At 41.4% G+C, this 14,317-nt stretch overlaps 1 protein-coding gene across 1 annotated transcript; it reads right to left on the reverse strand.

Annotated features, from left to right (window-relative positions):
- Nucleotides 1-2,369: 2,369 nt before the first annotated feature.
- Nucleotides 2,370-10,760, reverse strand: EMC7 (ER membrane protein complex subunit 7). The gene is made up of 5 exons (XM_080997636.1): nt 10,413-10,760; nt 8,281-8,400; nt 6,710-6,848; nt 5,026-5,106; nt 2,370-2,798 (listed from the first exon to the last, which is right to left on the reverse strand). The coding sequence occupies exons 1-5, from the start codon at nt 10,661-10,663 to the stop codon at nt 2,646-2,648; spliced, it is 744 nt and encodes a 247-aa protein (XP_080853762.1). The 5' UTR covers nt 10,664-10,760; the 3' UTR covers nt 2,370-2,645.
- Between the last annotated feature and the right edge of the window lie 3,557 nt (nt 10,761-14,317).

The raw sequence follows: 14,317 nt of genomic DNA on the forward strand, positions 1-14,317 counted from the left end.
AGTTGTTCAATTAATTCCACCCCTTCATGTTAAAGGCTAATGCTGATTACATGGCCCCAGCAGACCCTTTAAAAGTATCCCAAATTGAGACAATTTAGTCATGGGTAGAATTAATCTCAAAACAACTCTTAAAGTCTCATTATCAGCTTTGGACTGAGCAATTTATTCTGTAATAATAATCAGTTTAGGGTCCAATTGCTCTAGATGCAGCACAGCATATAATTCTTCTAGAAAGAGACAATGGGATCAGCCTAGAATTTTGGAAGGAAAGACTTTGGGTCCCACACATTCATGTTGCTGATACCACCACTTCCCTAGGTCTCAAGCTTTGCAGTGGAAAGACATACATGCAATCCCAAGCAACCATCTATGCTGAAATATAGAAAGAGTGGGTGGAACAAATTCCCGAGACCTTCCATACCATCAAATATTGATAGCATAACTTCTGGACATACCATGTATTCAAAGGGCCTTTGAAAGTCACCTTCATGAACTAGTCCTTTAAAATGTGTGGCACTTTACTTCAAAATGCCAAGTTGTTATACCCACTGCCTTGAAAGAGGTGGTGTAACCCCTCTTGAAGAGGTTTTTAAAATCTTCCATCAAATCTCCAATGATCTTTTCCTGGGCAAGGTGACTGAGAGCATGGCTAGCCAGCTGCAGGTACTGAAGGAGAAAGCAAATTATCCATTCTAATTTTCTTTCAGGCTTGGGTTTGGCACAGAAACAGCCATAGTTGTCCTAATGGATGGCCTCTGTCAAGAGAGAGTCCAGAGGGCAGGGATGCAACTTTGTTGGTTCTCCTTGACTTCTCAGTGGCTCTAGATCATCAATGAGTTGTTCTTCAGTTGCAACTCAAGGAGGTGCGAGTTGGAGGACTGCTACCAGAAAGTAGTACTAGGATATTGTTGCTTGGCTCCATGGCTTTGGGGTCCAACAAATGTCAATTCTGTTTCCCATGCTGTTTAACATCTAGGCCAGTGATGGCCAAACTTGGCCCTCCAGCTGTTTTGGGACTACAATTCTCATCATCCCTGACCACTGGTCCTGTTAGCTAGGGATGATGGGAGTTGTAGTCCTAAACATCTGGAGGGCCAAGTTTGGCCATGCCCGATCTAGGCTGTTGGGTGTCCATGCCTACTGGCTATGCACTGCATTTTAGAGGCTCTAGCCAAGAGTGGAATGATGTCTCTCACAGGGCAAAAACTAAACTTCCTGTCCTTCAGCTCTTCATCTACCATTTATACTCTCTAGCCCAGGCTTCCTCAGCCTCGACCCTCCAGATGTTTGTGGCCTACAACTCCCACGATCCCTAGCTAGCAGGAACAGTGGTCAGGGATGATGGGAATTGTAGTCTCAAAACATCTGGAGGGCCGAGGTTGAGGAAGCCTGCTCTAGCCCATGAATCAGGAATTTGTGGAACTCCAGATGTGTCTGTACTACTACTCCCATCATTCCTGGCCAGCATGACCACAGGTCAGAGCTGATAGGAATTTAAGCTGATAGGAATTTATGGGGCCACAGGTTTAGCATCCCTATAAAACATGTGAGATTAGGGTATCAGTTTCCTTTGCCTGCCAGGATTCTTGTCTGTTGATTGTTGCGCATACTTGCTACAGCATTAGGTTCTTCTGTTGTTTCTGCTAAGGCGCAAGGTAACAACTAGTGTCTCAAGCACAGAAATGGTCAACAATTTTTATCCAAAACATTTTAGATAAACCAGTGTAGACTTACATTCACAAAGCTTTTGTTAATATGTTATAGTGGTAGAAGGTAGGCAAGAGAGTGTGTGGTTTCTAAGCAGCGAGGGATCGTACAGGAACATGAGGGCACTCCCAGTGGGACAGTTTCCCCTCAAAAATGCTTCCATAATAAAAAGGAAAAGCACAAGTATTCCACAAAAACTAGTGTGGCAATTTAAGAACTGGTACCAAAGGAAAGAGAGAAGGGAATCAGGGCCACTATATTTGCTGTTACAAGCAGTTCTCAACTCTTTAATTGCTTCTATTCCTGCTTCCAATTTTAAGTACATTGTAATTTTGAAGTACTGCCTGGATTTATCCTTTTCCTCCTCCCTTTTCCTTACATTGTTGTATGTTCTAGATTCTATGCCCAAAGTCAGGAGCTGTCTTCTTAATGACCTTTGTAAGCAGCTATGGAACTCCTTTTCACCTGAAGAGTAGTGTAAAAATGCTTTAAATAAAAACAAATCAATCAAAAGAGGTTCTCTTTCAATAAGCACAAGTAATGTTAGGTTAAGAAAAATATTGTGCATTTATAGACTACGTAAGTTAAGAACAGTGGGTTAAAGACACTTGGTTTCTTGAAATCAGATGCTTTACAGTGATGTTTTAAGAATCATCAATATATTTCACATAATTTAAATTCTTTAATGTCATTCTCTACAAAGGAGTTAACTCTTCATCGGTCTTTACAGAGATACAGAAGTGAAGCAATGTCCCCATGTGTTTAAAGAACAAGATATTTAAATAGGTTAAAAAGCTACAGCACACACAACAGTTGTATCATGTCCAATTTCACATTGGATTTAGGTTACAGTAGTGGCTTTTTTGTTCTTCCACAGAACATATAGATGATACCACATAACAGAGCTGTGCAAATTGTGGCTCCAGAGAAACAAACAACTACCTCCTTTTTCCTGCCCCACTTTTTCCTGTTTTACTGCTACTACCACTGGACTTGCTAGAAGATTTTGAAGAGAAAAGTCTTGTCATGAACTCTGACACATCAGGCAGCTCATGGTTAGAATTCAACATATTCATTGATTGCTCCATTTCCTAAACGCATACAAAAAGAGAAGAATGTATTAAGTAAAACCATTTCCAAATCGTAAAGATACGCCAATTTGGTTAATTGTTCTTTCAGTAGTGGTGTCATTTTGCAGCTGCTCTCTACCCATATATCCCCGCTATAGACTCTTTATACAGCCACAGCCTAAACTACAACTTAAATAAAAATCTCTTGTGTTATATTGATATAAATAAATGAAAAGGAAGTTCTAAAAGCAAAAAACAGAGATAACCATGTCTAAAGTAGTGTTACAGGATAAAGGATTGCCATATTAAAATTTTAAAAGATGAGTTTGGTTGAAATCTCTCCCAATTTCAAATTTAAAAAGTTTCTTTTTAAATGCTAAAAAAATTGGCACACTAGTTCTTAAAAATTGTTTAAAACAAATTGAACTATCATGGCAATGTATGTCAAGCATCTTTTTGAAAAGCTATTTCCTTCCAACAGTTGCCTTCTATTAAAATATGTCTGCTAAAAGATCTGGGCCCGATTTGAGGTAGGTCATTTAATTTTTCCTAGCCTTTCAAAATTGAACAGAACATTTTACATCTATTGCAGCCTACCCAATGTCTTCCACAGAGGACATGGTCCATGATTCTGTCAACTACACTTTTCCATTAGGCAATCAATTTCTTGCCCAAGAGAGCAGATCGCATGTTGATTCACATCAGCAAATGCATCAGATCAAGCAGTTGATCTGCCTCCACTTTTAACCTTATATTAAACATTTACAATGCAATCTTTTGCAAGTTTTCAGAGGTAAGTTCCACTTTATTCTCAGATAAGTGTGCAGCCAGAGTTAAAATGGAAGATTTAAACATCTATCTCATGATCTAGAATGTTATACCTATTAACTCAAAAATAATGTGAAACCTGTAAGGAACTACTGAAGACAGTGGTCATTTAGAAGGAAAGGAAATTAATACCAACTGAACCCCAAAAAGCAGCAGCCAAAGACAAACAGTAGATACTGCTAAATAAAGAAGATTTAGTAAACACCTTGAATCTCCATTTTGTTCTAGCCTTCCGCTATTCGGCATAACGCATGGTGAAAGGACAATAAATTAGGATAATTTAATAAATATCATATTTAAAACTTTCTGTCATAATGGATTTGTCACAGAAGAACGTGACTAGGATGTGAATTCTTGTTTTAACTGCAATAGGCAAGAAAAGGAGACGATAACACAAATTATCAGAAATAGTCTCAGAGACATTCATTCAACATAGGAAGAGACTGGTAGATTATTTTTGTAACTCAAAATGAGTGCCTCTGTTTTCATGACAAACTAGTGGCGAAATGGCCATAGCACTGAATGGGCAGATGAAGGAATCAGTGCAGCCCAAGAAATCAAAATGATGGTAGAAAACTACACATGCTCCCCATCCAGAACCAAGACATACTTATTTTTCTGCCCAGTGGGCTCTGCTTGACTAACATTTTTCACCACCTATAAGCCAACAGACTCATGCTAATTCCTAATATCAGCAGCAAGGAATCTTTAGGCAGCTGCTGCTTCTGCCAGCAGGAAAAAGAGTGGATGCTGTTGGCTCACACCCAAAGAGGTTTGGCAGAAATTGAGGCTGTTGCAACAGTCTCTACTGCTCCTAGAACCAAACCGGAAAGGCAACCTAAAACTGATGAAAGATGTCCAAGGACAACTCTCTGTTGCTTCTCAATAACGGCATGAGTGGGCAGCTAAGAGTTATCTTGTATGATTGTGTCTGGGTGGGATCAAACAGATCTTGGTCCCTTTTGTGGGCTGGAATGGAAAGTTGTTGAGATGAAGCGGACTGTCCTAACACACACCAGCTCTCAGACACTAGTTTCATTCAGTCCAATGACACTAAGGCTGCAGCTTCCTGGTCTCCTCATATTACATCTCTCTCCATCCTCTTAAAGCCCTCTCTTTGTGTTCTTTCACTTTCTACCTTATCCCTGACTGAAAATAATACATTGAATACATTATACAAAGTTTACACTGCACACAATTTAGATTTAGCATCTCTTAGAATTTGATGTTTTCTGTATAAAGATTTGAATAATTAAGCATTATTAGAGAGCTTGTATTTCTGGCCCACAGCTGTATTTCTATCTTAGTGATAATAGAAAAACCATTCCCAGACACTTTCTGGACTGTAATATTTATTTGGACTGGTTTGGTTTCTTCAGATGCAATATTTGCAGTGTTAACCCTCGCAAAGCTTACTCACCCGCCTCATGTCAGGATCACTTGTGTTGACAACCTTAGGAAGTAATACGAAGATCAGCAATGGAAGGATCATCATCATAACCTTAAACAGGAGATTTTTTAAAAAAAATATGTTAGTATTTCTTCTGTTATGCAGCAGTTCTAGTACTGCCGTATTGTACCATAGATAATAAAAGAAGAATCCCTCAAAAGTTATATTGTGAATGGCCACCAGGAAACAAACTATGACTCCGTGAATCAGATTAATACCCAAACCTAGGATTGTGGGTAAAATATTAACCATGGTTTACAGTGATATACAAGTGGCGCATCTCAGTGACATACTTAGATGGGGTCAACAGCTCCAAAGGCAGCTACATATGCCTGAGGCTGCACAGAAATTCCAATATTTAGAAATCTCACCAAAAATGAAAAATATGGTGAAAACACTCCATGTTGGGGCTCAATGACCATAGTCTTGAGCCTGTCAAGATCTACTCTCCTTGAGTAGAACCTTTGATTACTACTGCAGCAGAGAAACCATTTCTTCTGGCAGGGTTTTAGCAGTCAAAATAAACACTAACTTATTATTCAACAATATACAAATAAAGGGGAGAGTGGATCTATATCCAAGTATCACAGCGTGTGGTATTTTTTTTTTTTTAATGTGCTGCATAACTGAAGCATCTGTATCTAGGCTAGTTCAATTATTCCATTTAACAAGTCCTACCATATGCATTGGGACGCGGGTGGCACTGAGATCTAAACCACAGAGCCTAGGGCTTGCCAATCAGAAGGTAGGTGGTTCAAATCCCCGCGACAGGGTGAGCTCCTGTTGTTCGGTCCCAGCTCCTGCCCACCTAGCAGTTTGAAAGCACGTCAAAGTGCAAGTAGATAAATAGGTACTGCTCTGGCGGGAAGGTAAACAGCATTTCCGTGTGCTGTTCTGGTTCGTCAGAAGTGGCTTAGTCGTGCATGACCCGGAAGCTGTCTGCAGACAAACGCCGGCTCCCTCGGCCTATAGAGAGAGATGAGTGCCGCAACCCCAGAGTCGTCTGCGACTGGACCTAATGGTCAGGGGTACCTTTACCTTTACCATATGCACTGAGCCAGGATTAATGCGTACCTGTGGTTGCTTTAGCAACCAGCGTCCCAAACTGCCCTTCAGTTTTATATTCAACCTCAAAACAACAACAAACCTATAACACATTCCTCTGCCACACACTCTGCCTTCCAGTTTCAACTGAAATTTCTAGCTGAGGCAAGCTAGAAATCAACACACTTTAAAGACTCCTACTACAAAACACAGTTACACATTCGTAGTTTACTTCAAAAATATTATATACAATAGGGGCGGGGGGGGGGGTTGCAAATGCATAGCAAATTAACTGGAGTTGGGGATGCTAATTTAGGTCTACAATGCTTCATAATTTCCCCCCAGCTGATTGTATGACAAGAAATCCCTGTTAAGATGATGTAACCATCCCTCCCTCTAGAGATGCCTCTCCTGCACCCAAGAGATGCCTGCCTGAAAACAAGCCTTGTTTAATGATTATCTTCTAACAGTGGCATATTAACATATAATCTGTTTAATGTTTACCCTTAAATCTTACAAATAGGGTCCTTAAATAGGTTTTGAAACATAGGCAATAAACAGCTAATCAGTGGCAAACAAGCAGTTCATATGCACCTGTTTCCATACATACCATGGGGTTCATTAAGAAGTCTGTCCATCCCCAAGACTCTCTCTTTATGAAATAAGAAGGTGGTCCAGAAGATTTCATCTGAAGCGGGTATGGCAATCGGACAACTTCTGATGTTTTGATGTAATTCACAAATCTTGCCCTGAAGAAGACATTTAGAAGTATCTTTCTCCATTAAAGCCCAACAAATTATCTTGGTTAGATATTTTCTCTGTCACTGCATTTGAATTGAAGTGATAACCCTGTGAATAGTTAAGCAGCTTAAAATTTGACTGTAAGAAAGTACCATAATTGTATGTAGGATCGTAGCTTGGTCACCTGCTCATATAAGAGATTCTGCATTAGATGTGCATCTATATCCCAACAAATTTGTTTACTTGATGAAACTTTATTTTCCCAAGAGAGGCCTGAAAATAGTTTATTCTGCATGTCCTTGGAGATAGCAACTAGAGCAGGTGCTACTGAAAAGCAACACACACACACACACACACACACACACACACACACAATCATCACTGATTTTGCAAAATCCAGTATCAGATAAATTAAGTTTGAAAGATCTCACAAATGCAACAAATTAGCAGTGATCATATGTAAATAACTAGCATTAAATGTCAAAGATTATAGACTCAAAAGAACTTTGTAAGCCACTGTAATCACTGTGCAGATATTCTGAGTGAGGAAAACATAGTTGAAAAACATTCTGTAAACTATTAGCACCAAACAGAAACTGAGTTAAGCTTAGCTTAACCAGGTGGCTTTAACTTGTGGATAGAAAGCTCTGTTAAAGGAAAGAGGTTATTTTAGCCAGTTCCCCATTCCTCCTACAGCACTGCTGAGAAGGTACTCTGGAGGGGGAGGGGTTGGGGGGGGACCATCTGGAAATGTGGAAAGGGGTGCTGGGGCCTGCAGGGAGAAAGGGAAATCTATTAAAATGACCACCTCCTTATTCCAGCAAAAGCCACCAATGGATCTTGGTCCTTTCCATGAACAAAAGTGCAAGCCTGGATCCAACCCCTTCAGATATAGTTTATGTATCTTTAAAAGTAATTTTTTCATGATATAACACACCACACCTGGCAGAAGTTTTGTTTTCAGATACATTAATTTAGGAGCTTGGTTCACAACCAACACTAAGCCATAGTCTGTTTAACAAATCATATTAACCACAAATTTGTCCCCCAGATGATCAAACAAAGCATGGCTTGTTTCTCTAAAGCTTGATTTCTTTCTAGCCCCATGCCTTTATAGCTTGGTGAACATCTGTGATGTGCAAACAAACCATGGTTATGGAAGGATGTTGGGTTTGTACATAACAGCAAGCCAAAGTTAAAAAAACAAAAACAAGGTTCATAAACCACCACCAAACCAAGGCTTCAGATTGTGGTTTGCTAGCAGTAAACAAGCTATAGTGAAGGCAACTGTGGAGGATTCAAATAATTACAGAGTTTTAAGGCCTATTTATTTATTTATAAAAAATGTTTAAGGCCTTACCAACAGACCAACCAGCCCTGTTTTCCATAGCAAATCAGTTTGGTTCAGTATTCTATATAAAAAAAGCTATAGCCGCTCACCTCATTTTCCCTTTTGAAGTGATGTCCACTCGCACTGGTTCAAATTTATAAGCTGGAGATATGACTTCAACTACATATGATCCAGAAGGAACATCATGAACCACAAAGCTTCCATCTGTCCTGAAAAAATAAAAATTATCATATATTTAATTGCATCACAGAACAGTTACAATAATTTAAAATGTGCTACAGATGTTTTACATGTCAGAACTCAAAAAAGCTTTATTAGACCAAAGAGCTATCATCCTATCAAGAGGGGGATTACAAACCCTACCTATTAATTCATAACACAATGCTCTATTTCACTAACTTACAATGCCACTAAGCTGGTGCTGCATAGTACTTAAGAGTGGGAGCTGGACGTTTCCATTGAAAATCTTGGCTCAGCCATGATACACTGAGTGTTCTAAGGCAATCCTCATAAGTACAGAATGGCTTTTTTAAACCATCTTATGTGTATATATGTATGGAAAAGACAATTTTGTTGGACGCAGTTTCTCAACCAGAAAACTCTTGAGAAGGATCCAAGAAAAATCTTGCTCTCAATATTAACCTGCCTATACATAAAGAGCAGGAGCATAATCTTTGCTATAGAAAGGATAGCCATTGCTTTCTCTTGACTGCACATATCGTCTGTCATTTTTTAAAATACTGGATGATGTTCAGTATAAGCATATGTGATACAGTGCACTCGAGTCTCCAAAGAGGAGCTGGAACTGACAACACTCAAAGTATGCAAATATGTTTCTGTGCTCCAGGACACCTCCTTGCACGATGTGGTCACAACATCACAAGGTGGAAAAGGAGTTGTGCAATACTGGCCATTACTGAAATAGGCACCACCTATTAGGTAGTAGAGATACCTGTAGAACTACATTCTAGAATCTAGAAAGCACTCATCACCCCCCCCAAAAAAAACACCCAGTGACCCTGCTATCTCAGAAAAATGATGTTATCTAGCAATTAGATGTGCACACTACTGCACAAGCTAACTTTAAGAATGGGGATGCACATTCTGCGGAAAACAACAGTCAGGATTCATGCTTGCACATTACAGGGTGCAGGTAGAAGAAGAAGAGTTTTGATTTGATATCCCGCTTTATCACTACCCGAAGGAGTCTCAAAGCAGCTAATATTCTCCTTTCCCTTCCTCCCACACAACAAACACTCTGTGAGGTGAGTGGGGCTGAGATACTTCAGAGAAGTGTGACTAGCCCAAGGTCACCCAGCAGCTGCATGTGGAGGAGCGGAGACGCGAACCTGGTTCCCCAGATTATGAGACTACCGCTCTTAACCACTACACCACACTGGCAACTGCAGGTACCTGCTGGTGTCTCTGTACACAGCAGAAACCAAGAAGCTGGAAAACAGAAACTACAGAAATAGAGAGGAGGTGTTTGGTGATTGCTTAACGGTGCTTTTTGAGTTCAGGAAAAAGAGCAGTATCCTTAAAGGCTTGAGGAAAAGTTTCCCAGTTCTTTGTCCTTTGAAATGAGCAACATTTGTTGCATTCATCTAAGTGGCAACAAGCATGCCCTAAGATTGACTGCCCCGCGCTCAAGAAAGGTGACTCTTTTCTGAACTAAGATTTTAAACAGGTAGATAGCTGTGCTGGTCTGCCGTACTTGGAACAAAATAAAAAAAAACCTTTCAGAAGCACCTTAGAGACCAGCTTTTGTGTGCATGCACACTTCATCAGATACCAAGCATGCAGACGAAAGCTCATACCAATAACAAACTTAGTTCGTCTCTAAGGTGTACTGGAAGGAATTTTTTTATTTGTTAAGATTTTAAACGTGTGGGGGAAATCAGAAGAAAAAGACAGCCATCTCTTCAAGTAAATTTGTCCGTCTCTGCAGGCACACGTTGGTGGTGATGCAACTTCGTACTATGATGCAGTGGTTAGTAGTCTCAGACGAGGAATGGGGAGGCCCAAGTTGGAATTTCCCCTAAACTACCTCGGGGGGGGGGCTCACTTTCTGTCAGGCTAGCCTACCTGGCAAGGTTGTTGTGGGGACCAAAGGGGAGAGAGACCGAGGGTTGGGGTTTGAATCCAAAAGGCAAACAAATCCGTTCCCTCTCCCCGCAAAGCCTTCCGCTCCCGGCAGCCTCTCTCCCCGGCTGCTACTCACTTGAGGAAGCCGACGTGCTCCTCGCCGTCCACCAGCACCCGGGCCCCCGAGATCCAGTCCTGGGGCTTCACCCCGGGCACCACCGCCCGGCCCTCGATCTTAAACCGCTCGCTGGCGCCCACAGCCTCCCCGCTAGCGGCGCCCCCGGCCACCTCCGAAGCCCCCGAGCCGGCCGCCAAGAGAAAGGCCGCCACCAGCAGCCGCAACATCGTCGTCGCCGTCCCCGGGAGGCCGCCGGGCCGGGCCGCCATTAGAGCAACCGCCGGAGGTGCCGGGAAGGAGGGGGAGGAGGCGGCGACAGAGCAGACCGGGAGAAAGGAAGGGCCGCTCTCGTCGTCCCCGGCGGCGCATGCGCCAAGTGGAGGGGCGCGCCGTGACGAACGAGGATGCGAGAGCTCAACTTCCGGGTTTCTTCTGAAGACGTTTCTTAAAGGAGCCGCAGGGCGAAAAGCAGGGAGCTGCCCAGGGAGAGCGTTGCTGGGTTTCAGGGTAGTTATGATTGGGCAGCAGTATTTCTATTATTATTATTATTATTATTATTATTAATTATAATAGTGAGCATTGCTGGGTTTCAGGGTAGTTATGATTGGGCAACAGTATTTCTATTATTATTAATAATTAATAATAATAATCTGGGTTTCCCCAGCCACTCGTCAAACGCCAAAAACATCCGATACAGCAATTTTAATAATAATAATAATAATAATAATAATAATAATTTTATTATTATTTATAACCCGCCCATCTGTCTGGGCTTCTCCAGCAACTCTAGGCGGCTCCCAACAGAATATTAAAAACACAGTAAAACAATAAACATTAAAAACTTCACTAAACAGGGCTGCCTTCAGCTGTCTTCTAAAATAAAGAGAGGAGTAATAAGTTACAGCATCGGGATGAGCGCCTGCTTTTCGTAATTTAGGTCTTGTTTAATGCGGGGGGGGGGGGCGGAATGTATTTTTCAAGAGAACTTATTTTTGCTCAGTGCAAACTCAGTGCAAGGTATAACACTTCTACTGAAGGCTGGATATGGGCTGCGAGTGGGGCCTGAGTGGGCAACGTTAATCTTTGCTGTTGCCTGTAACGGGAGGGGTGTTTAGGGAAGCTTTTAATGTTTGATGTATCACAGTATTTTAATATTCTTTTGGAAGCCGCCCAGAGTGGCTGGGGAAACCCGGCCAGATGGGCGGGGTATAAATAAATTATTATTATTATTATTATTATTATTATTATTGTTATTATTATTATGGAGTGGAGTGGGGTGGGGGATATTTAGCTAAAAATCTAAACCAACCGCAGCTCCACCAATGCTGGCTTTTCACGCAGTTCATATTCTGCAGTAAGTAGTGTAGCATTTCTACTGCCCCCCCCCATACATTCACATAAAATCTGAATTAGATGGTGGACTTGTAGAAAGGGGTCAAACCCTATAAAAACCCCTCTGTTGTCAATAAGACTGAGGAACCTGGAGGAGATAGAGCCCAGCCATTTTATTACTTAGGAAGCAATAGGTTACAGTCGGATCCATAGCTGTCAACTTTTCCCTTTTCCTGCGAGGAATCCTATTCAGAATAAGGGAATTTCCCTTTAAAAAAGGGAAAGGTTGACAGCTATGGTCGGACCCTTCCACAAGAACTGTAACCCCCAGCTAGCAGTCTAGGGAGGTTATTTATAAGTTTCTACACAAAGCCCTTTCCAAACATATGCATGTACGTATTTCACATTACCTCATCCTAATTGTTGGATACATTTCAGGTTAGTATGCTTGGGCAATAAGCATAAGCATCGGCTGTTTTGCTGTCCATACAGAAACATTGTTACATTAAGCTATTGTGCTTTGTAAACCTGCGTGTTTAGCTGCGTATGTTCTGTGATAAAAATGTTAGCTTCTTCTCTTCCTGTGGGAAAGGGCTTTTGCATTCTCAGCAGGTTCAAAGCTTTAGCATTCTTAACAGTTTCATAGCTTTTTCTCAAAGTTATGTAGCATTTTCTTAAAGCATTATCAACTTTTGTGGCCCTTGGGGTCCTCCCTCAGACTCATGCCTCTGTTTCTACATGGCATCACAGGTATGCTAAAATCCTGGATTCTTCTTCGGGTAACATACGCTTCAGGTTACAGACTCCGCTAACCCAGAAATATTACCTCGGGTTAAGAACTTTGCTTCAGGATGAGAACAGAAATCGTGCTCCGGTGGCGCGTGTGGCGGCAGCGGGAGGCCCCATTAGCAAAAGTGGTGCTTCAGGTTAAGAACAGTTTCAGGTTAAGAACGGACCTCCGGAACGAATTACGTACTTAACCAGAGGTACCACTGTAAGTATAAATGTTGGGGAAATGGATGCAAATGAAACTATTGTTTTTTCTCTCTGACCCTACAAGCAGTTTTTCTTCTTCTAATGATTCCATTTCAAGCACTTTGTCCGATATAATAAATGTAGCTCCATTGCTATTTCTAGCATTTAAGAGTACTAAATATATCATTTAGGCAATAGTGTGGAACCTGGTAGTGTGGGAGGTTTCAAGCTATTTTGTGTATCTATTCTAACAGTTACAATAGAAGAAACCATTTAGCATTTTTATTGCTAGCATTTATTACATTGTAGTCTCCCAGCATAATGTTCCAGGCAGCTATATAAGAATTGGTTTTGGCTCAGCAAGTATATTCCATTTTGGCTCTATTTAATCTCTCTGTCCCCAAGTTTCTGGAATCAGTCAAAGCTTAAGCAGGTGTTATTTCTAACAATGCCATGCTGACCATCAGTTCTCTTATAAATCAAACTTATCAGTAAATGCTGACCTCTTAATTTCAAAATAAGGATTTGCTCTGGTCTGCTTAAACTAATCTAACAGTATAATTGTAGCCTGCTGTTCTTTAACTGGGCACTGACCCCTAATGGCCTAAATCCTGCATCTCATAAGGATTGTCCTTCTATTAAAAGCCACATATCATCAAGATCATCTATGTGTAATATCTGTGCACAGTAAGAACTGGTAGAGTGAAAAAGAGAATATCTACCCTTCATTATGTGGACTTCTTCCCACAAAGGGTGTGTTCACATTACTGCCTTAGAGCGCAGTGAAGTTGTTTTTCTCCTGGTGCGTTTCACAGCTCTTTCCCCTCTAGCTGTTCACATCAGCACAGCTTCCGTTCCTGTTTGTGTGCAAACCAGGGGGTGTTGACGGGGTGGAGATGTCTCCACCCTATTCCAAGGTGTTTACATCTAGTTATTGTACATTTTCATTGTACGTTCATTTTATTGTACATTTTCAATAGCATTGTTGTTGTTGTTTAGTCGTGTCCGACTCTTCGTGACCCCATGGACCAGAGCACGCTAGGCACTCCTGTCTTCCACTGCCTCCCGCAGTTTGGTCAAACTCATGCTGGTAGCTTCGAGAAGACTATCCAACCATCTCGTCCTCTGTCGTCCCCTTCTCCTTGTGCCCTCCATTTCCCCCAACATCAGGGTCTTTTTCAGGCAGTCTTGTCTTCTCATGAGGTGGCCAAAGTATTGGAGTCTCAGCTTCAGGATCTGATCTTCCAGTGAGCACTCAGGGCTGATTTCCTTAAGAATGGATAGGTTTGATCTTCTTGCAGTCCATGGGACTCTCGAGTCTCCTCCAGCACCATAATTCAAAAGCATCAATTCTTCGACAATCAACCTTTTTTATGGTCCAGCTCTCACTTCCATACATCACTACTGGTTTCAATAGCATAGGCATTTTTAAAACATTACTTTTAAAACAAAAACTCATCTCTGTTACTTGTGTTTCAAATGATTTTCAGGAGAAAGCAAGTAACCTGCCCTGGAAACATCTTTATCCTCCAAGCTACTCCTGGCTAAACAGCACTACTTCATCCATCCCCTCCACACCAACTCTAGGTATCGCAAGCTGCACTTCTCTATCTTTG

The sequence above is a fragment of the Podarcis pityusensis genome (assembly GCF_964106645.2).
Source record: "Podarcis pityusensis genome assembly, chromosome: 1".
In the NCBI taxonomy this organism is placed as follows: domain Eukaryota; kingdom Metazoa; phylum Chordata; class Lepidosauria; order Squamata; family Lacertidae; genus Podarcis; species Podarcis pityusensis.